Source organism: Protopterus annectens, chromosome 12.part0 (assembly GCF_019279795.1).
Source record: "Protopterus annectens isolate FY-2018-M chromosome 12.part0, PAN1.0, whole genome shotgun sequence".
Taxonomy (NCBI): domain Eukaryota; kingdom Metazoa; phylum Chordata; order Ceratodontiformes; family Protopteridae; genus Protopterus; species Protopterus annectens.
In genome coordinates this window covers 745,760,056-745,773,163 of record NC_056746.1, presented here as the reverse complement: position 1 = coordinate 745,773,163, position 13,108 = coordinate 745,760,056, and the positions used below count along the sequence as shown (strand labels likewise).

The following is a 13,108-nucleotide window of genomic DNA, read 5'->3' as shown; positions in this document are numbered from 1 at the left end:
ATACTAGAGTACTGTGGAACCAAAGGAGGCTCTACCCCTGGAGGTCAAATCCAATTTGTAATGAGTAACAAAGGTACGAGGGGTAGCCCAAGCTGCGGCTGCACAAATACTGTCAACTGGAACTCTGGCTTGAAAGGCAGCAGATGTGGACAGGAATCTTGTAGAATGAGCCTTAACTTTATACGGAAGGTTCTTCTCACTGGAGGAGTAGATAAAGGAAATATAGTTGGAAATCTAATTACATAGTCACTTTAGAGACTGGCAGACCTATTCTAGTTTGAGGAAAGGACACAAACAATTAGTCTGATTTTCTAAGTTCCTTAGTTCTATGTAGGCAGAACCATAACTGTCTGAACATCAAGCTGATGAAATTTATATTTCTGCACTGTTTGAATGATTAGGAAAAAATACAGGCAGTTAGATAGTTTGGTTCAAATTAGTCAGAGCAAACTAAGGATGAAGGAAGGATTTGTACCAAGGGAAACTGTCTTTTCCGTTTTTTGTTAAATGAGAAGTCGGAGTCTCCGACAGCATATTGTAACAGTAACTAGCCCCAAAAAATTCCTCTGCAAACTCCGCCCGATGCCTAAGAGTGCGTCGGTTGAAGGAGGCACAGGCTGTACAGGCAGAGACGTCATGGTCTGGGCCTAGGCAGGGGAGGCAGTAAGAATGGAAATCCTTATGAGGTATTTTTCCCACAAGTTAAGCAATTATTACCTTTAAGCGTTTGAACTGACATCGGCTGAGGCAAGAAAGAGTCCCCAACGGGGTACTTAGCTTTTGAAGTCTTCGGTAGCTGAAGTTACAGGAGCTGGCCGACCGGCACTTGCGAACTGCTTCTGCTTCGGGCACCACACGGCAAGAAAGACTGGGGAAGATGGCGTCGGCTGATGCTTTTATACCCCAGGCGCTCTGACGTCGGGGAGAAGGCGACATCAGCCGACGCCGGACCCAGACTTTGGAATCCGGCCGACCGAAGGGCTGCCTGAGGCAGGACAACCCCATATGTAAGGACTGCAGATGCATCCTTGAAGGAAATCAGTGGTCTGCTGGTATCAGGGAACGTCCAACTCTTAGAAGGGCAATTCCTGCTAAAGCAAGGAGGCTGAACTTGCAGAAAGTCTTAAACTATCTGCATAGACTTGGCCTCGTCTACCATCTTCTTGAGCACTTCCTCTAAAAAAAAAAAAAAACTGTTCTTATGCAAAGGTGCATCCAAAAGCCTAGCCTTGACATGCTCTGGTAGGGGCTGCTCCTTGAGCCAAGCATGCCTTCTAATAACAGAGCCAGCAGCTGCAGCCCTACAGGAGGCTTCTAGAATGTCAAAACCACAATGTAAAGAATGTTAACTGACATGACTGGCAGAATTGAGCAAATCCTGCATATCCCTCTCTGCCAGAGGCACACTTGCTATCCTAGACTCAATAGTTTCCAAGGTGTGCTGCTGGCACTTCAGCATATGAAAAAGACCATTAGTAGATCTAATAGCAAGAGTGGCAGAGGTATAAACCTTTAAACCCCACCTATCTAGGTTCCTAGATTCCCTGTCAGAAGGAACACGAGTCCTAGTAACAGTGGCCTTAACTCCTTTAGGACCTTGAGAAATAACCTCTGGATCAGCCAACAGATTCCTGAAAAGAAACAAATGAGTATCAAGGACTCTATTACCAGTCAGGTTTCCTGGGAGCAGGAGGAACCGAATTTTCCAGAAAAACACAATCAACCACTTCCAACACAGGTGGAATAGCCAAAGGCTTATGCTAACGCAAATCCAAAAACTCCCTAATCCTTTTCTTAGAAAGGGGTAATAACTTTCCCATTTAAAATGCTCCCTGAGTATATAAACTATATATAAAATATCACCAAAAGAGAAATATAGGAGAAGCAGAAGAGATGGACTCAAGAGTATGAATCCTCAAAAGGAGAGAAAGCCTGAGAAACTTCAACAGAAATGCTAGAAGCATAAGAACCTGAATAAAAAAGCCTCAGGAGAGACTTCCCTCTCTTTGAAAGAGGCTGTGAACCCTTAAGAGTCAAAAGGTCAGCCATTTTAACCATTTGAGAATGAGGGGAACAAGAGTAAACTGGAGCCTGTTTCTTCACAGGCTTACGACTGGAACATTTACCTGCAAGTCTGAAGGACTCTGGGAAGCCTAGCAACCGCTAAAGTTGCAGCCGAAGTATGAGCTTGCTGTCGTAACAAAGACCAGAGGCCTCAGACACCAGAGTCAGCTTAGCGGCTCTGGATCCAGCTGAAGAGACAACAGGCTGAAGGTCAGAAAGCAAAATGGAAGCCAGAGGCCTGGGGGCCTCTGAAATGGTCTCATCAGAGGCCTGCAGTTGAAAATCTGCGGGCTGCAGGGGCTGCAAAGGCACCTCACAGGCTACCACGACTGATCACCAACTTAGAGGACGTCACCTTCAGAAGCCTGTTGCAGTCCTTATCCTTATGTTTCTTGGGAATACCCAAAGCCTGAAGACAAGTGGATGCCATAATACCGACAAACTTAGGCCAAACTCCAAAATGTTTAGCTAAAAGCTTAGCCAGACTACTAATACGCGTATTAAAGGAAGCACAGAGCTCACAATTAGGAACGTCATGGTCAAGGCCTAAACAAATACAATAGGAATGAAAATCTCTATGGAGAATCTGCTTTCCACAGGTAAGAATTATTCGTTAAGGCAAGAAATAAGAGGATCCCCAACAGAATACTTAACTGTAGTGGACTTCAACTTTGTAGCCTTAGACTGAAACAAAAAAGGTAAACTGCCGACCGGCACTCATGCAAGAAATGCTTCTGCTTTGGGCTCCACGGCAAGGAAGACAGAGGAAGTGATATCAGCTGCCTCCTTTTGTATCGGACGCCCTGACGTCCTTTACAACAGACAGCAGACATCACTTTTACTTACCTTTGGTATTCTGGATGATAGAGGACTACTAGGAGCCAAATAACCCATTGGTTAGGGCTGCAACAGTGAAACACTATGAACATAATCATTCTTGTCTTAATTTCAGTGAAGATTCAGAATGTAAAAACAAAGGCTTGAAAGAGTTTAAGCAAAGCCAAGCTATTCTTCCCCTATCTATGTTGTGTGACACAGGAGAAGAAAAATGTCTAACATTGTTTCCTTTTCCTGGGGGAGCCCCACAAAAGACTGATTGGATAAACTTTCCCTTCCTCAGGGATCAAGTTCCTCAGAGCAACTCTGTGGTAGACCATTTTCTGTTCCCTCCTCTAACAGACAAGTGTGGTTCTAACTTGTCCAAACAGGACAATCAAACCGCCATAGAGTTGCCCGTCTCAGTCCTTAGCAGCTTGGAGCAGCAACACCAGAAATTGAAAGAAAGATTAGCTGTCCAGGGAACCAAAAAGGGCCACAGCAGATTCACTTATTGGTAGCTATGGCATTGAGGAAGCCAGCTTTAAGACAGAAAACATAACTTTCTTTCTGCAGATCGGGGAAGGAAGAACCAGACAGCCCCAGAAATGGTCCATATCTCAACAAAAACAAGTTGCTGACAAGAGGGTAGTGGGCCATTAGACAGTCAGTGATACAACCTGACTGAAAAAGTTAAATTTTGACTCAGATTTTACAATGAACCTCCAGAACCACCAGTCCTAGACCTTGGCTATAATATTTAATACAAAGGACAACTTTTTTCTCATTAAAAAAAATTGAAAATTAACCCTCACGCTACCAAAAAATGTAAATTTTAAGGTAAAGTCTTTTAATGACAGCCATTAAAAACATTAATTCTAGCCCTTAATATTTCTAACAGGAAAAATTTTTTTTTTTTTTTTTTAACATAAATTGGTAAAGTAGAAGTATTCCACAACAGGGAACTTCTGCCAAGCCTTGAAGGAGCACTAGCCAAAAAAAAAAATCACTCAAAGCCTGTAGGGAAGGGCACACTTCAAAAGCGGCACTAACCACTGACACTTTGCTCACCAAAACTGTTCAGCAGTTAGGACTCCTGGAAGATGCTCGTAAGCTTTGGAGGTTGATTCTGTTACATCTTGGACAGAATATGAAGCATATAGCTTTGGCTTCTGTAACACTGCTCTAATGATTAACACCATACAATAAACTCCATAACAAGTCGGACAGAAAAGCAACAACAAAATGTCTGTTCATTGCACTCCAATAAAAGGAAAAAAATGCAGCTCTAGTCAGTTGTATGTACATAGTATTAATGGACTCAGGAGATATACATGGCAGCACCAAAGTTGCAGCAAGTGAGGAAAACGCAATATCTCTGAATCACCAATGTTACCTGTTGTAACAAAAGATACAAAAGGAAATTGGGAAATGATGTTAAGTTGTATGCAACAGAACAAAGGACACTTCTAAAATTAATACACAAAGCAAAGATGACACTGAAGGCCATTATCAAATGCAAATTTTGAACATGCACATCAAAAACAAATTCAATATACAGACCTACACTTCAGTCAACATTTCACATGTCAGTTAACCAGCCTTATTTGCACAACACCCTTAACTTATTAACAGTATGTATAAAAAAGTTTAATTCACTGGCTTTTCTTTTTAAGTGGATAAGGGATCGTCTCCTATATTAAATGTATGTTGGCAACTCACCTATCTCATGCTTTCGTTCATTAGTTGTACGGTCATGGAAAAACTCTGACATAAGACTCTCTAAGGCACGCAAAGAGGCCTCTTCTGATGCCTGAAAAATTAAAACAAATTTACAACTGGAACCCAGTTAAGATCATTTTAGCAGACTTGCACAAGAAAAAAAAAAAGTACAGTTTTGCTAGTTGAACTTACCGTAACAGTACTTGTTCAAATTCCTTACTGCTGCAGTAGCCTTTGTTAGAATACAACAAACAGCCAGCTTCAAAAAAATCTAGCTCTCGCCCACACTTATTGGTGATCATCTACCCAACTGGAGGGAAAACCGTCAAGTGTAGACAATTCCAGAACTTTCTTGTCCATATACAGAGGACAACTTGTATCTTTTAGAGATTCAAGATGAACAGTTGCAAATAATTACAAACTATATGCAGAAGTATGGGTTGGATGGTGGGAGCAGCTACTGCAGCAAGAGTTCACACATCTACTATTGTAAGTAAAACTTGCACAACTGTACTATGTTCACCATTCTCATTGCTAGAGTAGCCTTTGACTATACAGGTTGATTACCATGGCCTATCCAACCTGGGACAAGGCAGCATAAGGGCCAAGGTGCCGCCCCTGAAGAATGGCCCTAGTAATGCCAGCCCTTAACCTGGGAAAGGAATCTAGTTTGTAATCTTTTGTGAAAGTAGGTACAGAGGCCAATGCTGCCACCTCTAGAATGCTTCTAGAGCCCACCCTTTTCCTGTAAGCCACCAGAGAAGCAAAGGTTCTTGTAGAATTGACGCTTGGCAATAGCTGGTGTCAACCTCAAAATACTCTGTTTTGACATGGATTATCATTTCTCTGCCCCATTACAATAAACAAACATTTCTAAAGACTTAGTTCTGTCAATACAGTGCATGGACTGCCTACACACATCCAGAGTATGCAGAATCCTTTATTCCTGGTTAGGAGAATCCAGACAAAATACTTGGGAAACTGATGGCTTGATTCAAAGTAAATTCAAACGTAACATGTACATTACTAGAAAGAAACAGACCATTGTATTTTTTCCATTTACATAAATTAAATGTTTTCTTTCTAACAAATTCAGTCTAGCATTACATAAATTGAACTCTTGCCTTTCAAAGACTCCAATTTGACTTTTCTGCATCTAGTGTTCACACAAATTCAATGTCCATTTAATTTGCTCCTCCAGTTTTCTAGAGCCCACTTTCAGTTCTTCTACCTCTTTTACAATATTCAATACTTAAATACAGACAGATTACATTATTGAGTATAACTAGGCAATTCAGGTCCTGTGCCCCAGCTCAAAATAATTTCCTTGTGTGCCAACTCATTCTCACAAAAACATGTTCCCAGTTATCACTTTCATTCCTATCACACCTCTAACATTTACTATCTACCTGACGAAAAATTTTCTGGGGTATAAAAATACCCAAGCAAAAATCCTAAACCTTCTGGACATTGTATACTTGGGAGCCATAAAAAAAAAAGAAACAAAACTCTGTACTGCATGCACCCAATTCTAAACAAACTATTAAAAACAGTACATAAAATATAATTCCAACTTCATACTAATTAGTTTAATGTTGGGACTTCTAGAAATGTTACTCAAGGAAGGGAAATGATGCAACTCTTGTTTTGAGGAAGTTACGGTTTTTGGAATGAGCTAAACTGTTTAAAGGTGCTGGGTCCGTGTAGTACACAGCGGCATGTTTTTATTTCTCTTTTGTGGTTAAACAGTACAACATGCTTTGAGTATATTGTGGTGTGTGGCTTTGATCTAGTCCTTGTTGTGACATGAACCATGAGCAACATGAATGCAAGGGGTCCTCTATCAATACAAGATATTAGCTGAAGTTTGGAGATGTGCCAAACTGGGCTTGGCTTATAAAACTGACTCAGGTGGTCAACCACACTGATAATGTTATGAATTTATTGCAAGATAAAAAAAGTGGAGAGACAAGATGAGTAGAACAGAGGTAATTGGCGATTGCGCTTACGGTAAAAAATAGACTGCCTATGTGGAGGCTGTGCTTTTTAATACGACTGTTGATGGAGTGTGATATACCAAACCACAAGTTAAATAAATGGTTCCTGGAGAGTTTAAAATTGGACGTTTCCTTGGTAGAGCAAATGGATGTGAGAAATGAAACATTAAGAGACTACTTATAAACTTGAATAACACTGAAAATTTATAGGGGCATGCAGATTGATAACTTAAAGTGTGTTTGGTTCCAAAGCAGCTAAAAATATTTACATTCTCAAATGGTTCATGAACAGTTTTACATGGGGAATGCCTACATCTGTTTGATCATAATGAAACAGAGTTAATGCATTTGCTAATGACAGACTATATTAGAAAGATGGGAAATTTGGAGGAGGAAATTAAAAGGTTTGCAGGAAAATACAGATTATTTTTTGAATTGTATGAAAAACGTTAAAGATTTTTAAATGTGTAGAAGTACTGTGGGAATGCAAGAAAAACAAAGGAATTGAAACTTAGGAGGGACAAAAAGGAATAAATCTAATCCAAGCTGCAGTTAAACAAATCTAAATTTGTAAGTAAGGTACTTGGCGATGCTGTGGAACATGAAAACAGTCTAATGAACAATTAAATCAGGATTTTTTTAGTCTCCCCCAACCCTTCAGATGATAGGAACGTCTAGAGAAAAGGCAATTGATAGTCCCCCAGGAAAAGATCAAAGAATTACCACAAGAACAATCAGTTGATGGCTGGGAACTGCAAACAGATTGGGCAGGGTGACAGGAGAAAAATTCTGATAAAGTTGTCATTTTTGATTTTGATGGTTTTAAGATTTATAATTACACATATTTGGAAATTACTCCTATTTCTGGTGAACTGCTGTCAAAAAGGTTCACCTTTGAGACTGCAAAAAAGTTTTAAGCCTTGCAGATATGTTAAGAGTTAAATTACATACAAGAAAATTAAACCTGGAATTGTTTTTTGAATTTGGCTCTTGCTTGTAAGAGTACATTAAAATCCAACTTTAGTGCTGACTGCAACATTGTATGAAAAATTAAGTGCACATGACTTAAGACAATTCTACAGAAACAATTACGTTCCACATGTATATCAATCTAACACCTGATGAACTGTTGCAAAATGAATTAAAACATAATCATTCAATATGTGTGAAAATCAGATAAAGGTGGAGGGGTTGAAATAATGGATAGTTATACCTATTCCAATAAATGTTGGAATATTTGCATGATGGGGTAACATTTCCTGACTGCCTCAATGAAGGAGGGGCAATATTTCTAGTCAGAGCTGATTTGGTGGTAAATGATTTGTTTGGAATTTTTTCTTGACCAAATATCAATACCTGAAAGTTAATAAACCCTTAGTCCCATCGATAAATGGGATTAACAAGGAAAACAAGAAAGGTCTTGCACCAAATTTTTAAGGCCTAGAACAGCACCAGATGGTTTCAAAACTAAGTCTTTGACCAAGTTAGTTTATTTTAAGTTACAGAATTTTAACGATACGTTTTAATCGATGTGACTTTTTTTTAAATAAACTGGAGAAAGTGAACTTTGTGAATTTAGTTAGGAGAGATGTTAAAGACTTATTCCTGGTCATTCCTCATGAACTGGGTTTGGAAGGGTTTTATGAAGCCTTGGCCAAAGAAAGTGATTTAATGCACAGAGATTAAAGTGTTGTGCATATTTATGGAACTGATTTTTATGCAATAATTGTGTACCTTTGAAGGGAAGAGAAACCGTAGCAATGAGGGGAGCAGTGGCCCTGGTTTTCACTAATTTAGTACTATAGTGTTGGGAAATTCATTTTATTTTTTTCTTCTCTTTATAAACAAAACATTTACAATTTATAAATATTTTAGATTTTTGGATGACATTTGTGATGTGTAGATGGGAAATGCAAATGAACACATCAGTACAAACAGCAGTGAGCTCAGCTGAAATCTGATGCACACCCACTTCCACAGAGAACCCCTCTGAGGCCAAACATTGTTTGTACACAGCCTGCACCAATTCTACCAATATTTCTGGGATTTCAAACCACCACAGGACTGCCCATATCAGCTTTCTTGGGAGCCTTTACTGATGAGGAAAGACAATTACCAAGAAAAAAAAAATAAAGAAATGAGCTTAGAAATGCAGAAAGGAGGTTTGTTTGCAACAGCCAAAGACCTGCGATGAAAGGAAACAAACAGCTGTTCAGATCTGCAAATAACTACTTTTACCCAAATATCTGGTCTGTCTGTGCAGATTCAAGATATTAAGAACCTGCTTACTGTTAAGACTGTGGAGAAGTAAATATATATATAAAAAGGCAAATTAATAGACTGATTAAGTGACAACTAAAGGACCTCCCTGGGCATAACAGGGATGGTACAAAAACACTCAACTTCAGGTTCTCATTGCTGTACCTCTTTTCTAATTTTCCACAGACATAAATGGACTGACCTCAAAAACTAGAAGCCAGAGGAATACCTAAAGGCAGACACGCAGAAGTTACCAACAGGTAAGCTTCAACTGCACAAGAGGGATCTCCTGCCAAGGCCAGCACAGAGTCTGGTCACTACACCAAAGCACTTAGTTTGCTTTAAGGGACGCCATACATAACATGCATGCTCCTCAACATAGCATAGGGAATAAAGGTAAAGTCCAGACATACCATCCTCAGAACTGAGAGCACCAAGAGGAACACCAGTCCAAGAAAAAAGAGAAGTAAACAATACATCAAAAGGAGAAATAGACCAGGGGAGGAGGGAGGTAGTGAATACCGCAACAGTGAAGAGAAGGACATCTACCATTATGGTTAAGATTTTACACACCCATACTATGCCCTTCCATTTCACTGATCCAGTATTCATTACACTAGAGAGAAGGGAGAATGACCATCAGAGCTCTCTAGGAAGCCATGAAAGACGGCCCTAGTAAAACCAGCTCTAGCACTGGAGACTCCATCCAACTTGTACTGCTTAGTAAATGTATGCAGAGAAGTCCAGGTAGCTGCCTCAAGAGCAGCATTAGTATACAAACCCTTGAAAAAGCACCAGAGGCCACAGATCTAGTAGAAAGAGCCTCAACACAAAAAGGAAGCCTCTTAGCATGAAAGGCATAACAAAAAAACTGCTGTAGAAATTAAAGAAATAGCTTGCTTGGACACAGCAAATCCTAAGGGCCAAAGATGAAAGGAAAGAGCTGAAAGTATGAACACAGCTCCAGGTAGCAGCTTCTAGGATGTCACTGGTAGGGACCCCTCAAAGGCTGTAGAGGTAGATGCAGCCCTGGTGGACTGTGATCTTATCCCCTGTGGGGCAGGTTTTCCATGGTGCCAGCAGCAGAAATAAATGCAATGGGCTATCCATTTAGAAATGGTTTGCTTTGAAATGGCCTTCCCCTCTGCCCCTGCAGCAAAGCCAACTAGCAGCTGTTCAGATTTTGAGAGGCTTAGTCCTGTCCAAATAAAATCTAAGTTGTCTGTACACGTTCAGAGAGTGCAGAATTCATTCTCCTTTGTTTTGTGGATTAGGGAAAAAGGTAGGCAAATGAATGGATTGATTTAGGGCCACATTAGACACCACCTTGGGCATAAAGGATTGACTGGTACGGAGGGAAACCCTGTCTGCATGGAAGATAATGAAGGGCTCCACTGCCATGAGGGACACTTCTTGCTGTAGTGATGGCTAGAAGGAAGGCTGTTTAAGGATTTCAACTCTGCAGTTGCAGCTAGTTCAAATGGAGGGAAAATGACCTTTTCCAATACAAAGTTAAGGTCCCAGGCTGGAGTAGGGGCTTGCCTGGGGTCTTACATTTTTAGCCCCTCTGAGGAATTGCTTTAACAGAGGGTGAGAGAAGTGGGGTGGATCAGTATTGCAATGTGCTGAAATTACAGAGGCATGAATTTTAATTGACAAGGATAGGCCCTTGTAGAGCATTTCTGTTAAGTACTGAAGAATATGAGGTAAACTGGGCACCATGGTACCCATACCCTGGGTCTAGCTCCAGGAACAGCATCTTCTCCACTTTTCAGCATAGAATTTCCTAGTACTAGTCTCCTTGCTTCCAGAATGCCCTCTAGCACTTGCTTACTGAGGGATGCTGTTGGGGAGTTCAAGGAATTAGCCAGGCTGCAAGGTTCAGGGTTTGAAGCAGAGGGTGCAGAATCTGGCCTGCCTGCTGGGACAGTAGGGAAGGTGCCAGAGATGGGTGCCATGGATCCAGCAGTGTCATATTGCACAAGAGGGGGTACCAGTGCTGGCGAGGCCAGTCTGGTGCAACAATTGTCCTTGGCTTGTCCAGTTTGATCTTTAGCAGAACCTTCGAGAAGAGAGGCAGAGGGGGAAGGCATAAACCAAGAGGCTTTCCCAGGTAAAGGACAGGGCATCCACTTTCCAAGCTTGACTGTGGGGAGTCCTTGTGCAGAATTTGTCCAATTGGTAGTTCTGGGGGGAGGCAAACAGGTCCATCTCTGGCGTCCCTCATTTGTTCAAGAGGTTGATTATTAGTTAGTTTCCATTCGCGTGGGTCCATCAGATCTATGCTTAGGTCGTCTGCCAGTGAATTTAGCTTGTAGGTGCACTTGGTAGCTCAAGGCGGTGTTCCACAGAGCCATGGCTAGTCTGCAGAGAGGGTACAAGTGGGTTCCCCCCTGCTTGCAACGGTTATGTTGTCAGTCTTTACCAATAATTGTCCTGGAAGGATGTGGTCCTTGAAGGCTGTCAGGAAATTCTGTACAGCTAACACTTCTTTTTGGCTGATATGCAGGTGCATCTGACTTGGGTTCTACTTGCCCTGCCAAGTGAGCCCCCCATGCATAGACTGAGTATGAAGTCAGGGTTTGGGCAGCAGGGGTTAGACTGAAAGGGAGCCCCTTGTTGAGGTGGCAAGCCTCTGTCCACCAAAGGAACTCTGTCGCTATAAAAGGAATGATAGGAATCACCGATTCCAGGTCCTAAGAATGTTGACACCATAGGCTTTTTAGATAACATTGTAGTTTCCTCATATGCAGTCTTGCATATGGAATTAGTAGAATGCAAGAGGCTATGAACCCCAGGACTTCCAAAATTTTCCTTGCTGATAGCTGGGTCTTTGTGGCCAGTAGTTTGAAGTAGGCTGTCAAATAAACTTGTTTCTCTGGCGTGAGGTAAGCAATCTGGGAAGTTGTGCTCAAGCTTGCGCCCAGGAATACAATTCTGTTGGCAGGGTACTAGATGACATTTCTTTTCGTTTATGGTGTACCCCAGCAAGGTTAGAAGTTTCTTTACAAATGCCCGATGTTTTAATAGCATGCCCTGGCTTTCTGTATGATAAAGAATCGTCCAGGTATGGGCATATATGAATACTTCTCTGCCTGCAAAATGCAACGGCCGGAGCCAGACACTTTGTGAATACCCTGGGTGCAGTAGATAAACCAAAGGGAAGTGGAGAGAACTGTAATGACATCGGCTGCATGTTTTATACCCCTGACGTCAAGGAAGAAGGGACAGCAACCGACGCAAGACCCAAGACTTTGTTAATCAGGCCGACTGAGGGCAACCTGCAAGCAGATTACCCAAATGTAATGACTGCAACAGTGAAACACAAAGAACATCTGATAGAGCACAGAGCCTGCTCTGAAGTGTAGGCATTTCCTACAAAATTCCCTAACAATGATGTAAATATTAAATGCAAACAAGAAACCTAGTGCCTACATACCTCCTACTCCTCCACGTATACAAAGATTTGTAGATATTTAGGAACATGCCTTTAAAGAAATGTATACCACCAATTTAAATGGTTGCACTTTTTATAACCTTACTGCATCAGAATATAGGGCCCTGAATGAATTACAGAACCTGCATTACCTTGTTATAAAGCAGGCTGACAAAGGTGGCAAAATTGTTTTAATGGATAAAGATCTGTATATTAGTCAGATGAATGCTTTGTTATTAGATAATTGTATTTACCAAGCATTAACAAAAGCAGCTGTAACTGCTATCATTGATAATGTGTCTTAGTATTTGATTTACTGATCACGGGATTAATTGATGAACCTTTGTTTAATTATTTTTTGGTACAGAAACCTTTAATTCCTAGAATATATGGCTTACCCAAAATCCATAAGCATATTACTGCCCCTCCTATGCGTCCCATTGTATCAGGAGCAGGCTGGTGTACTGAGCTTCTATCGATTTATGTAGATAGAAGGTATTTTACATGAGTTCTTAAACAGTTGTCACACTATTCAGAGAGACAAATATGTTTTTACAGTGTCTATACGATAGAATGGAAACTATTGATGATGATGAAGCATTTGTATTACTTACTATGGATTTTGAATCTCTTTTTCACGAGTATTCCGAATGTATGGGGGAATTGATAAAGTAAGAGTTCCTCAATACAGACAGGAAGCTTATTCCAAATAAGATTTTGTTGGTTTGTGGTCCATTAGAGATTATACTTGAAAATAATGTTACTTTCCAAGATGAGTTTTTTCTACAGATGAATGGCGTAGCAATGGGCACTT

The 13,108-nt window shown here is 40.8% G+C and overlaps 1 protein-coding gene across 1 annotated transcript in view; it reads right to left on the bottom strand.

Moving 5' to 3' along the window:
• The window catches only part of XPO6 (exportin 6), a gene marked incomplete in the record, with an annotated part of 1,798,279 nt that overhangs the window by 1,524,160 nt on the left and 261,011 nt on the right, over positions 1-13,108 (bottom strand). Inside the window, 1 exon segment of the mRNA XM_044089811.1 lies at positions 4,603-4,693. Coding sequence (XP_043945746.1) covers positions 4,603-4,693 — 91 coding nt within the window.